The 14,967-nt window shown below is 36.9% G+C and overlaps 1 protein-coding gene across 1 annotated transcript; it reads right to left on the bottom strand.

Annotated features, from left to right (window-relative positions):
- Positions 1-302: 302 nt before the first annotated feature.
- On the bottom strand, positions 303-13,993 carry igsf5a (immunoglobulin superfamily, member 5a). Its single transcript, XM_085363311.1, has 8 exons — positions 13,936-13,993; positions 11,767-12,075; positions 9,284-9,568; positions 2,782-2,901; positions 2,618-2,642; positions 2,417-2,511; positions 2,145-2,185; positions 303-398 (listed from the first exon to the last, which is right to left on the bottom strand). Exons 1-8 carry the CDS (start codon positions 13,991-13,993, stop codon positions 303-305), a joined length of 1,029 nt encoding a protein of 342 aa, XP_085219437.1.
- Positions 13,994-14,967: the final 974 nt, after the last annotated feature.

Raw genomic sequence — 14,967 nt, 5'->3', positions numbered from 1 at the left:
AGAAGTTTAATCACTTTCATCACTTTTGAATATTTAAATTCACATAATGTTACAATAAAAATGTACACAATTCGTATATATATCGCAGGGTTATATGATTTCTTCTCTACAATAAATTATGGAGGATTTAAAATCTGCATGGCCACCTGAGGCTACAGCCTTCACACTACATCAGTCTTTGGTTTGAGCAGATCCAGTCATTCACATCACCTTTTATCCAGACAAAGCCGAGCACCGTTTAGATGCTGTGCAGGTTTGTTCCCAGGCTCGCAAGCATTCAGAGACGTGTCCTCTGTTTGTCCTCACACAATCGTGGCGTGTCTGTGTTTTATGAAGCCTGGATCCTCAAAATTGTAGAAGGCACCACCTGCTTGTGCACTGTTTGCCACAGTAGATACCTAAAAATCAAAAACAGCAAAATTTAACATTATAAATAATAATAAATCCAAAATTTTCTTTCAACATTTTCATCAACCTATATTCCTGTGTGTTACTTTAATACAACACATTAATCATATTCCTCCTCTGAACACGTAATCAGCTTGGAAATACTGCAATGTAACTGTGGTCTTGAATAACATCTTTGTTTATTGGGTGCGTCATTCAAAACTTAAATTAGTTGCATGGTAAAACAGTGACTCATCCATTTGTGCCCTGCCTGCTAAAGTACATGGAAAAATTAACATGTTCATAATTATGGAGAATATATTTTCACGTGGTTGAATGCAGAAGTGAAGCCACATGAATACATTATCATGTTTGCTCATTTACCAGAGCAAAATGATCTGAATTAATCAAAACTGTCTCAGCATTTCCAAAGGCACACAGCATGACTAAGCAAAATTTGGACTGTAATGTACGCCACCTGTGTCAAGTGTTCTGCCCAGTGTTACTCACTGTGGTTTATGTAAAGAATATGGTTCCAAAGATCAGATGGATTCAATACTAGAAAAACTGGTGTTCTATTGTGTGATCCATGAGATGACATTACAGCATGAAACAAAGATTGAACTGTGAAAAAAACGATGCTTCTCTACAGGTTGGCTTTGCCACAGGAAGTAGAGCAGGTCAGCTGATGGTTTGATTCCTGGCTGCTTCAGTCTGAATAGCAAAATGTCAAAGTATCCTCGAGCAAGACACTGAACCCCAAGCGTTCACTGGAGTATGATGACATTATGAAGACAGACTTGAACCACTTAAGCATACAAACTGCTGCTGCTTGACTGGAAAAGCTCTATTTAAGGGAGGCATTATACATTTTATCGCATGATATCTTTTGAAAGTCCAGAGGGAACATCTAAAAAAGTAGGTCAAATATTTAGTTGGACTCAAGGATAAAACGGTTCGGTCGAAGCACAACCATAACTCGAGAATTCACGATGACAAACTTAAAAGGCAATCAGGTTTATTCAAACAAGCATCTAAAATCATGACGTGATGAGAGTTCATATTTTAGGCTGAAGATCCAGACAGAAAATAGACTTCACTATGTGGTGCTGACAGTGAACTGTGAAGCAATGATTGCTGTTTAGCTAGTATTGTGGCTCTACCTAAGGTAACTGCAGTAACTCTGAGTCAGTTAACAAAGAGATCAACATTTTTTGTTTCTCATTAAAATGTCCTGAAGCATTTACAGATAAACTGCTGTTCTCTATAATATCAGTGAAATATCTCAACATCTACTGAATGGATTAGCATAGCAGTGACACATGACCTTGAGTCATCATGTGATCAAAATGAACATTTTCAAGGTAATTCAAGTATTTTTCCCCCACAAAAAAACCTGCAAATTAGCCCGTGTCCTACTTTATATTTACCCTTAAACATAGTAGTTTGCTAATATGCTACAGCTTTACTGGGCTGCTAGCACGGAAGACATAGACGAGAACTGTAACACATCTTTGCTCTTCGCTTCCACCAAAGTCACCAGTACAGTGCAGCTGTAAGAAAAGGAGTTGTAAGAAAGTCACAAACCCAACAAAACTGCTTTCTATTGTCCAATAACAGTCCTGTGATTGATTGGTGAGCTGTCTGCCTGACGGCCTATTAACCCATCCCAATGTCAGCTTGGACAGGCTGATATGCTAGCATGTTTACTGCTGCATAAAACCCAGACCAGGATCTAAATTACTGGAGCTATTTACCTGGAATAAGCCATTGTCAGTGATTTCACTGGTAGGAACACCTGCGAAGAGAGAAGCAAAACAGGAAAAGAAGGATGGATCAGCAACTATGCAAAAAAATGTAAAGATTCAAAGTGTATCAGATGGTTTTGGATAATTGGATTACCTCTAAGATTGTTCAGAGATTTCCACCAAAGAGCAAAGTACAAGAACAAGTACCCTTTTATCTGTTAGATACTGGTACAGTACACGAGTAACTTCTTAAAGGCTTGTGTGTTTGTGTTCAGTCTTACTTGTCTGACCCTCCGGCACATATGCTGTGTTCACTTGTCCCTCTTTGTTTCTGGGTCCATGCACACCACTTAACTGGCTCTGTGTCCTCACTCTCCTACAGCACACAAATATGAACATCAGTCAGTTTTACTGTATGCTGAAAAAGGTTTATTAGCTAATAAATAAATTAAATGGCAGAATAATTTAAAATCGGCTTTTACCTCATTTCATCCTGATAGTTTGTTTCTAAAAACAGATTCACAAATACTTGTAGTTAACAAATGAAACAGTGACTTCTGTATTTGTGCTCATCATCTGTTAGTATAACATTTGTGATTGTGGGGACACAGAATCTACGTAGTTAATGACATAATGAGACCCTTACGTTTTTCTTTCCTGCGTTTGTAGCAGAACCAAATTCCAATGATGAGCAAAACCAGCAGAGCAAGACTTCCAAAGGACACAACCACAGCTATCAACACAGTCCAATTAGGCGGCTTGGGAGCTTTTGCAGAAGAAAGATCAGAAGTAAGAGAAAGTGATTCAAAGATTTAAAGCTGTTGTTATCACACTAAACTGTTCAATAAAAGCACCTAAAACGGAGGGAAAGGAATAAATTTCTGCTTATTTAAAACTCAGTGTCCAAACTAATCCCTATGTATCTCATACTGTGCCTAGGTTCAATTCAATTCAATTCAGTTGTATTTATACAGCACCAAATCACAACAACAGTCGCCTCAAGGTGCTTTGTATGTAAGGTAGACCCTACAATAACACATACAGAGAAAACCCCAACAATCATATGACCCCCCATGAGCAAGCACACACCTATACACAGACACACACACACACATACACACACACTTCTTTTATGCTTTACACATTAAACTGCTTCATCTGATTGGTTATCGCTCACAAAACAAAAATATTTGAACAGAGACTGACATCCTGGCCACAGCACGACTGTGGTTCTCTTGACAAATGAGAACTGATGACAACCTTTGTGGTCTTTTCCTCTTCTCTGGGAGAGGCAAAAGCGTGGCGTGTTAAATTACATATTTAATTCTGCAGAACAGAATGTGAATGTCTAAAGCTTGCGTTAACTGGATACTTTTTCTGAGGCATCTAACAAAAAACCTAAAAGGTGTGGGAACTAGATGAGTATAATACCAACTCAAGAATTAGTCCTGTGGCACTGCATAATGACAGTGGACATGACCATATTAGGTATATCTCTTCTTACTGACATCATACAGAGACAAGATTCAAAAAACCTAAGATTGGGCATTCAGAACAGTCCGTAGCTGTTATTCTACTCTATTTATTTGAAGCAGGACGCTTTACTTCCTGGTAGAAATGTCACTTCTCCCTCTTTGCATATTACAGCATAGAATCCATGTGATATCTGTGTCCTCTTGGCTGGCTCCAAACATTCAGGGCTATTGGTGTTAGGGTAATTACTCTACGTTATAAGTTGAATATTTCTTTTATTTGGTTTTTGTCTATTTATTTTATTTTATTTTTTATCAGATCTGATAAATTATATATTTATGTCTATCTGTGGATTTTCACTTATTCATAAGATCTGAGCATACAGTAGAAGGATTCTGTTATACTGGCTAAGGCAAACAGTAATATATCATCATTCATGCTGTCGTGCTTTGTCAGGGTCATTCATTAAAGGAAGACCCTGCCGATTACTTCTAACACTGAAATCATTGTTAGGACCTTCATGTCCGGAGAAGTTTATGCACTTTTAGAGAATCTATCAGGCATAAATAAGCAAAGTGGAAAAAAAATCTCTCGCATTAATTGGAGAGAGTATATGTCTTATAATCCCATGTGAGATTTGCCTTCACACGGAAAAAAAACGTGAAAATATAATTATCTCCTTATATGATTATAATATATCGGTGTAGGGTGTAATATGTTACAAAGTAATACATGCCTGTAATCACTTTATATTTTTCAGTAACATAGTAATGTGACATGTTACTAACATTCATTAGTTATCTGCATGCCGGGTGGATAGAAAGGAAAAAGAATCCAACAATAACATTTTTCTTCCTGCGCACTCTTGCAGCAGTCAGTGGATTTCAGGAGAAGGAAAATGGTTAGAGCTTTGACGCAAGCTTTTTGCTTGCTTAACAGGACACGAGCATCGTGGTAAACCAAACTGCATCCGGGAGAGAAACACATGTATTATCCTGCTAACAGAACTTTGGCGCTTTGAACTTTTGTCTCATCTGCACATAAAGCTCGCTAACACTAAGCTAGCTGCCTGTTCGTATTTCTAAAGCAGGATGACTGTGGCGATCACTTTGAAGTCTCTTAGGCTGGTTTTCATCTTTGTTTTATTGTTTTGTGTTCATACGTAAGAACTGAAAGAAAGATTGTTTTCATTAGGTTACACATGTGTATTGGTGTGCAGACAACAAGACAGTATAATTCAAGTAATTTTATTAAGTAATGACAAAGTAATGTAACAAGTAGTGTAACAAATTACTTTCTCCAGCGAGTAATAAAGTAACATACTGCATTACTTTTGAAGAAAACAGTAAGTAATGTAATACATTACTTTTTGTGAGTACCCTAATACATGGACAGTTTCCAGCTATACCACTGCCTCACATTGTGTCCATGACTGTCCAGACTTGACCTATGATAAAATTCTATTACATCATATTTACATTACCTGGTTAGACCTTTATTTTAGATTTGGTTTTAATTAGAAAAGTTTCAGTCATGCAAGTATGTTGTACAGTGTGTTTTGGAAGGTGACAGTTTATTGCTCTCTTGCTTTTAATCTCCTGAACCAAAATCGTCTGAAGTTCACCACGAGGGCACGTACATCTAACTCTTTTCTAAAAGTGTGATTTAAAACAGCTTTTAGATTTAAAAAGGGCAACATTTTGTTTTAGGTTTAGCAAAAAATAGTGCAGCATACCAAAGGTTTAATGAAAAATACTAACATCTTTGTTTTACACAGGGATCGCTTTGCACATAAAATGACAGTTTTCTGCTTGTCTGCACTCTGTGGTCAGACTGGCAGCATTGCAAAGGTAGTTGGAATTAAAGTAAAATACAACATACATGGGTAACAAACTGTAAGATTTTCATTAAGCTAAACGGGACACCAGAAGAGGCAAAAGTACTAATAGTGAGGAACATGGAGGATCTGGACAAGTATAACTGACACCAATGTATCAATTACACCAGGAAATGACATGGACACGTTGAAATTAGTTCTTCAACAGAAAGTAATTGATCTAGATTGTGAATATAAGGAGCATAATATAATAGATCCAGAAATAGATTCTGAAAGTAACTTTCTCTCTTCTTTTGTTAAAAATTGTAATTATTTCACTCAGGAACAATATGAAAAAGAAATTAACCTAGACGGGAAGCTCTCATTAATTCACTTTAACAGCAGAAGTATGTACTCTAATTTTGATTTCATTAAGGACTATTTGCAACAATTTTCTCGCCCCTTTAGTGTTATAGCCATCACTGAAACTTGGTTCAATGTCGATAAAGGAATAGATTTTTGTTTGAATGGATATGATTTAAAATACATGAATAGATTAAATAAGGCGGGCGGCGGGGTTGCTATATATGTTCATAACTCTATAAAATATAATGTTGTAACAACTATGTCTATGGCTATTGATGGAATTTTGGAATGTTTGACTATTGAGATTATGAATGAAAAAAAGAGAAATGTTATAATAAGTTGTATATATCGGACACCCAGTTCAAGTATTGACACTTTTAATGAATGGATAGAAAAAACGTTTGCTTCGGTGAACCAAAAATTACTATTTATCTGTGGTGATTTTAACATTGATTTGCTAAATCCAACAAGGTTAAAAGCCATTGATGACTTTACTGACACAATGTACAGCTTATCACTATATCCAACAATAACAAAGCCAAGCAGAATAACTTCACATAGCGCCACTATTATTGACAACATTTTTACTAATGTCATGGATTTCCAAATTAATAGTGGTCTGCTTGTCTGTGATATAACTGACCACTTACCAGTTTTTACTTTGTGTGACTGTGATTTAAAAAAAATAGATACCAAGATCATGATAGCAAAGCGAACAATAAATGAAGAAGCAATTCATGCCTTCAATTTCGATTTAGCACAACAAGATTGGAGTTCGGTGTATGAAGAGTCAGATGTGGACAAGGCTTATGATAATTTTCTAGATATTTTTACTATGTGGTACAATAAACATTGTCCTGTAAACGAACACATGACAAAGAAAAAAAAGATAAAAAGTCCTTGGCTCACAAAAGGAATTATTAATGCTTGCAAAAAGAAAAACAATCTGTATAAACAGTTTATCAAAGTAAAAACAAAAGAAGTGGAACAAAGATATAAAGCATATAGAAATAAATTGACTGATATTATAAGAACGAGCAAACAACTTTATTATAGAAGAAGATTATATGAAAATAAAAACAATATAAAAGGAACTTGGGATGTGTTAAACAACTTAATTAAACAAGGATCTTCTGGAACATCATATCCTGAATATTTTACTGATGCAAATGGTGAAAATCACAACATGAGTAATATTGTCGATGGGTTCAATAAATTCTTCATAAATGTTGGCCCTGAACTAGCAGCGGACATCCCGTGTCATAAAAATGAAAATATCAGTAATATAAAATCAAATCCCTTTTCACTGTTCCTCTCAGCTACAAATGAGCAAGAAGTAATAAATATCACATTAAAATGTAAAAGTAAGTCTTCAATGGATTATCATGACATAAATATGTCTGTAGTTAAACAGGTTATTCTGAATATTGCTAGTCCCTTAACATATATCTGTAATTTATCATTTCAGTCCGGTTGTTTTCCAAAAAAAAATGAAAATTGCGAAAGTAATACCACTATATAAAAGTAATGACAAACACAGTTTTACCAATTATAGGCCTATTTCTCTACTGCCTCAATTCTCAAAAATTCTAGAAAAACTTTTTAATTCAAGATTAGAAAAATTCCTTGAAAAACATCAAATAATAAATGTTGGTCAGTATGGTTTCAGAATGCAAAGAACCACTTCAATGGCGATAATTGAGGCAGTAGAAGAAATTACTGATACACTGGATAAAAATAAATATGCAGTTGGTATTTTTGTTGACCTCAAAAAGGCCTTCGACACAATCAATCACTCAATTTTACTGGATAAATTGGAAAGATATGGTATTCGAGGGAAAGCTGGTAACTGGTTAAAAAGTTACCTAACAGGTCGGGAACAATATGTTAGCATAGGGCATTACCATTCAGAGAAACTTGGTATTACATGTGGTGTTCCCCAAGGGTCAGTGTTGGGACCAAAACTTTTCAATGTATACATAAATGATATTTTTGATGTTTCTCAAGTACTTAAACTCATACTGTTCGCAGATGACACCAACATATTTTTCAGTAGCGATGATTATACTGATCTTGTAATGACTGTAAACAGGGAGCTAAAATTAATAAAAAAATGGATGGACATAAATAAATTATCATTAAATATAAATAAAACTAAAGCAATGTTTTTTGGTAATTTAAAATATAATATAGAATTACCAATTATCATTGAAGGTGTACCAATTGATAATGTGAGTGAAAACAAATTTTTGGGAGTTATAATTGATAACAAAATTTCATGGAAACCCCACGTCAGACACATAAAAACCAAAATTTCCAGAAGCCTCGCAGTTTTGAACAAAGTGAAACAATTCCTTGATAAAGATGCACTTCGTACTCTGTACTGTACCCTGGTTCTTCCATATCTTACATATTGTGTGGAAGTGTGGGGAAATACATATAAAAATACAACTAATCCATTAGTCACAGTACAGAAACGAGCACTGCGTATTATTCACAAGGCTGGTTATCTAGATCATACTCACAAATTCTTTCTTCAGGCAAAGTTACTTAAATTCCAGGATCTGGTTAATTACAATACATCCATAATTTTTTATAAAGCTTTTACTAAACTTTTACCGGCAAATTTACAAACTAGATTTGAAATTCGAGAAAAGGTTTATAATGTGAGAGGCTTTGGAGAATTCAAATTACCCAGAACTCGAACAACCCGTGAAGGCTTTTGTGTGTCTGTATGTGGTGTGAAAATCTGGAACAGTCTGAGTTTACAATTGAAACAATGCAAAAATATTCATAGATTTAAATTTCTCTACAAACAGTTGGTCTGGTCACAGTATACTCAATGATGGGTTTTAGTGTGCTCTGTAATGTCTGTCCTCTTACCATTGCTGGTATGGATTCCAAAATAAAAAATAAAAAATAAAGTGTGCGTATGTATGTACATATATGTACTTGTGTGTGTAGATATATATGTATGTATATGTATGTGTGTCTGTTACTTGTAGTTATTACTGCCTGTTACCTGTGGTAATGCAATTTATAATTTATATATTCTGTATTCAGTTATGAAGGCTCTAATTGTTGGTTGCGAGCTGCCGCTTAGATGCTTGTATCTGCCCGGGGCTGTTGATGGGTCTGTATGCAATGATGGGCGTAGCTGCGGGAAGTTTATTGTTTTTTTTTTGTTGATGAGTGAGTATAGGGGTGGGATTTAATAAGTTTTCTTCGTCCCACTCCTTTTTCAGGCAAGTTTTGTTTTTTGTTTTGTGTATTTTATGTTCAATATAGGTATTTGTTGTGCCTGAAAATGAATAAATAAATGAAATGAATGAATGAATGAAATGAAAGTGTAAAGTAGTGGCAGTAACATAAATAGAGGAAATGACTCAAAAACAGATCCTCTTGTTTCTGAAGGTAGCAGAAGTCACGGCTTGTAACTTCTTTGTTAAACATTTTCAACTTTATACACAAAAAGTAAGTAAGAGTTTCTTACCAACTACTAAGAAGAGAGACGTTGATTGCGGAGATGTCAGTGCTGGGATGCTCACCAAACATTTGACTGTCGTGTCTCTGACTGCCTGGAAGGTTAGTACACTGGTGGAGTTAAAGAAATCCCCATTATCTGTGAAGTTGTCCAGGGTGCTGTTCATAGCGTTACCATTTAGAGTCCATGTGACTGTAGGTTTGGGGTACCAACCAGCTGCTACACACTGGAACGTTACCTGCTGGTCATACATCACCTTCATGCTCGGTCCTGCGATGCTGATCGTACCGTTCTCTGAGAAAGACAGAGGAGAGTTTAGGTCCAGAAGAAAACCCATTTCTGACCTTATAATCAAAGAGTGGTGACAATGTGCTGTCCACAATAAATTCTTAGCTTCATGATTGGACCTGAAGAATAAACTGAAAAATATAGATGAAAGTTGTTCCCTATATTTAACATTGCCCTTAAAAAACACGAAAAGACCAAAAATCTGCAGTAAAGTCATGTAAGCAGAGATCGACTTCCTCATAACTTCCTCCAGCTGAGATTTAGAGATTCATGTTTAGTATAGAAGCCAATGTAGTAAATTAGTCAAACAACCAATAAACCACTGCCAAATGTTGATCGAGCTTAATTAAATTTTCACTCACTACATCTCTGAGAGTGAGCTATGTTATTTCCTCAAATTATCATTAAGCTGAGTGAAATAAATACTTCATCCTGCTCTAATAAATATACACCACAGAAACAAACCTGTGGCTATAAACAACTGCTGACAAATACACCTTGTACGCATGTGTGGATAATATTTTATAATAACTTCTTATATCTTAATAAGAAATTATTGTTTTCTAACAGCAGGCTTCATTTAACCAGATGTCTGGTCGCTATCTCATAAAAGACCCTCTCCTGGCACTCCTTTGTGTTATGTCGGGGCTTTGATTCTCTGTGTGCTTTATTAAATGCTGAAATGCAGTATTTGCCTGTTGACTTCTTTATTTTTTAAATATGTTACATAAAGGGACTGGGTGGAGGAAACTGTTGCAATGTTAGCGATCAGCAGTAGTCGATCCATGCACTACTCTAGTTCTCCCCTAAATGAGCCTTTGCTCCCTGTAAAACGTGTTCGGACCATTTGCACTTTTACAATTTTACCACGAAACCTGAAATATTAGCTTCTGTGTCAAAGTGACCCAGCTCTCATCTACAGTCTTTGACTACACCCCAAGTAATAGTTTTTAGAATCAGCTCAGAAGCACGACCGGGGGTACGGTCATCGTTTTCTTCAGCATAAGGTTATGCACTGATTTTATCCCCAGAGTTAAACTACCAATGCAAAGTTGGGCAGAACAAAATTTCCAGGGACTCTTTTTAATATGGACACTGGAAATTACCAGGTAACACATGGCCAGATCACCACGTGGGAGAAATAGGCAGGTGTAAAGATCAGCACGTCTTTGACAAGGGCTCGATCATTACAGGGGTGCTCCCATTCAGGAACTTGTATTGTTTCACTGTGAAACTCTCTTTAACCAGAATGTTCACTGCGAGTGTCCCTCGTTAATGTCCCCTTGCAGAAAAGCAATAAGATTCTAATCAACTTCACGAGACAGCTCTCCATCAGTGCTTCACAATCAATGTCCATTAATAGGCAGACCAGGACTCAGATTAACAACATATTTTACTCCGTACTGCTGTCTGTGTAAAAGCTTGGCTTCAGGCTGATTATCTGGAAAACTGCTAGATTCAACATCTGAGCTGAACACATGTCAGGGCTGAGCTCACATACAACTGAACTGCTGACACTTTTACAACCTTTCTAAATCTTTCTAAGCCTGCAACAAATTTATTGTACAGGGTTTTGTTTTTTGTTTTGGGGGAACACCTAAGGAATTATTTCAGTCACTGTTGCCACGGTTTCATTAGGTTTACACTTTGTTAAACTGGAAAATATAAAAGACTCGCTCGTTTTTTATAAATCCTGAAGTTCCACAACAATAACCCAGATAATTTATTCATAATTGTCAGCCAGGGTCTAAATAAACTGTTTAACTGGTTCATTTATGAGATCACTGTAACTCTGTGCATGCGTGATGCTAATTTTATCCAACTAGATTTATCAAATTAAAATAAAATAAAACAGGCTGGCCTGTTACCATCTAACATTCTGTCAGCGTCACAGAAATGGTCATTTCAACTTTCATTTTAGCTTTAAAGCTTTTTGTTTCTCTTTCTCATCAGATCTACTTTATGGTTAGACGCTGCTGCCAGAGGCCGTTGAGAAGCCTGAAAATCAGTGCTCACTGCTGTCCTCCAGAGTACACTCCAGTCATTACAACAATGGTGTGAAAATACAAGGAAAAGAAGGTAAAGACCTTGAAGGTAACATCCTCCTCTAGGTTTGACTGACTGCACATTGAGGTTAGAGGTCAACCGATACATGAATTAGGCTTTTAGATTTCAAAACGTCTGATACATGTTTACGAACCCACCTTGTACAGAAAGCTGTGCTGTTTTTTCTCCATATGACCCTTGAACCGCACAGGTGACGGGCCCGATCAGTGAGCGGCTGACATTATGGATGGTAAACTCCACACAACTGCTGTTATCACTGGAGCAGAATCTAGCTGAATACTGCTCTACTGGGAGTATTGTAGTGTTTCTACGGACCGTGAGGACCAGAAACTGTCCAACTGTCCAGGCCATGAATTCCCACGATCCGGTCACTCTGGCGATGAACTGGGCATCGGAGCCTTTAAACACTGCTGCAGTCATCGGCTCCAGCTGAAACTGGTCTGACACTGGTAGGTTTAAAAGAGAATAGATGTGAGGATTTGCAACCTTGTGTGGAACATAGAGGTGTTTCTGCACATTTTGTTTGACTAAATGAGCTCCTGTCACTGATGATCATATAAAACATATTTCTTTACTGTGATAATACCTTAATTCTGTGATTTAGAAAATACTTTTGGCCTTACTATATGAAAAAATTTTATTTAATATCATGATCTCAAAGTGTATGTAACATTTACTTAAAAGGGCCACATTCATTCTTAGGTAAGGTTTGAATTTGCTTTAAATACACATTCTTCTTCATGTAATATAATAATAAAATATTGGAGATATTCTTTTGAGATTCTGCTGTGTGTTGACATGATTGCATTACAACATCTCCAAAGATTGCAACCAGTTATATCTCCAATCATATCAAATCCTAAAAATGTTCCACTGAATTTTGATTCAGTGGATTTTAACTTATTCTAACGTTTGATGTGAAACTGCCTGAAGCTCCTGCATATGCAGGGTTTTAAACTCTACGCTGGCACATAATAGCTGTTTGGATAAATGCATAAATATGCATAAGTATACAAAGTAACTCTGGTATTAACTGACGTTTTAACTACAGTAGACTATTATGAAAGGTGTATAAAGGTGTGGTGTTGGCAAATCACAACATTTTAAACACAAATGCTAAAAAAATACAAGTGAAATATGGAAGTGACATCAATCAGTGAAGAACTTTTCCTTGTCACAGGACAATGGCAATGCATGCTGCAGGCTATACAGGTACATACTGCTTTTTTTTCAATATGGTGCTTGAGAGCTGTTTGCTCAAGGTAAGTAAATATCACAAAGGCCATTGGTTTTGTTGTGTTGGCTTTTGACAAGGCTGAAAGTTAAACACAGCACAAAACAGGACTGATCCTTCAATTGATAAGCATCAAAGCTGACATTGTAAAATATTTTCTCGCTGTTGTTCAAACCTAGAAGGAAGATTTTCCTTGTTAGTCACATTATTAAACAAATGTCTGAGCACGGCTGTTGACATGTTACTGAAATTATAGATTTGATCAGTTTTTCCCCCAAGACTGCATCATAGGTAAAGACTGATCCTTTGTAATAGCGAGAGGTTCAAACATGCTGTGGAAATATAAGTTTCAGAAACATTTGCTACATAGTCACCATAGTTACACAGTACCACAAGCTGGAATCAGACATCAGAGGTTTGTTTTATCTGACAACAAATAAAGCACATCCAGGGATATGTTTGTACTTGTCAGGTCACTCGATTCATTCTTGTGAAGAGCGGCAAAGCTGGATCACGTATTTCCCTGCAGATCTCACAGCCCCAGACTGACTCCATGATCTTATGACTACACTGATCAATAAAGCTGATTGTTATTGTTCATTTATTGGCTGTCTTGGAAAAGAATCCTGAAACCGCAATGTGAGTCTAACAATTTGTGGCTCTGAGGTCCACTATGAGCTTAGCATGTAAAAGGATATAAAATTATATGAGGTTTACTCTCTCTACAGTGTGCTTTTAACCAAAGTTCCTAATTCAGCGCAGCATTCAGTGTCTTTCTCAGTGTGTGGAGTGAAACCATGTGCCTGGTGCGGTTTCTATATGAGAAATGTGGACATGCCTCAAAATCTATCAGCTCTAACTGTGATATCTGAGGTGGAAGCTCTGATCATGTTGTTCTCCTGTGTATTTTCTCTTGAGATTACACTGTCCGTAATTATTTTGTTCTTCACATCAAAGAAAGCTGCTCCATATTTTGAGGTTTCCCCCTCTTGTTGTTATTGGGCAGGTCTGCTACTGACATGCAACAAAAATAAAACTTGGAAGTCATTGACAAAATGAAATGAATACTCACCTCCCATCGTGCAGGGTAATAAACAGATGAAGAAGAGAGAGGCCCAGGAGACAGTCATGGTAGTGCTTATCTCAAAGATGGGGACAGGCGGCTGTAATGAGCAGCAACAAGAACTCAGCAACTCAAAAATGAAAAATGTTCCTGAATGTTTCTAAAATGACTGTTGGACATGCTTAAGCACAAAGTTAAACTTCAAGTAAATAACTCAAAACTACAAATATAACAAAGGACAGCACTCAGGCATCGTCGTCACTGTCTGGGATTATGTTAAACAGTCTTGTTATAAGGTCCACTGCCCTCTCTCCTGGACATACCTCCACAGGTGCTTTCACACTCTTCATCCCCTTCACAGCTGGCCTCACTTCCTCCTTACTCTGCTTCCTCATTCACTAACTGTCCTTCATCCAGCCTCCTCTCTCTTTCATTTTATCATTCATTAGCTCAGTTCCAGCACAATTCTTTGACCTATTAGTACATTTCCACCTCTATCTTTGTTCGCTTTCCTCTATCCAGAGGAAACACTGAATGCCTTCTTGCTAGTTTCCCTCAGCAGTAAAGCTTTAATTTCCCTGTAACCCTTCACTGCCACCCAGAGCTTGTCTCAACTCCTCCCTGAACTCTGAGCAACAGTCTTCTCTTCTTAACTTCCACCCTTTAATAGATCCTTTAATACTGCCTTCACTTGCTTCTTTGTCTTGATGTCCAAACGTATCATAGATGTAGAACACCATGTGATATTGCCCAGCTACATTCTGGCCTGCCACCACACCTCGCCTCCTCCTATCTCTTTAAGTTTGCACTCACTGCATGTGATGTAGTCGTCCTGTGTACACCTTGTTTCCCTCTCATACATCACCCATCCCTCTTCTCAAAGTGTTCCCCACAGTCATTTCCATTCTTTTTCCAAAATCCACCATCTGTCCATCTGCATTTATCTCCTTAACACAGTACCTACCTAACACCTCTGTTCCCCTCCACTACATGTCTATTAAGGTTTGCTTAAATCAAACTTCAATAGACAAAAGATTTTTT

This window comes from Diplotaxodon limnothrissa, linkage group LG10 (assembly GCF_057381915.1).
Source record: "Diplotaxodon limnothrissa isolate DT_005_m linkage group LG10, D_limnothrissa_male_GT1.1, whole genome shotgun sequence".
Lineage (NCBI taxonomy): Eukaryota > Metazoa > Chordata > Actinopteri > Cichliformes > Cichlidae > Diplotaxodon > Diplotaxodon limnothrissa.
This window is presented reverse-complemented; position numbering and strand designations above follow the sequence as displayed.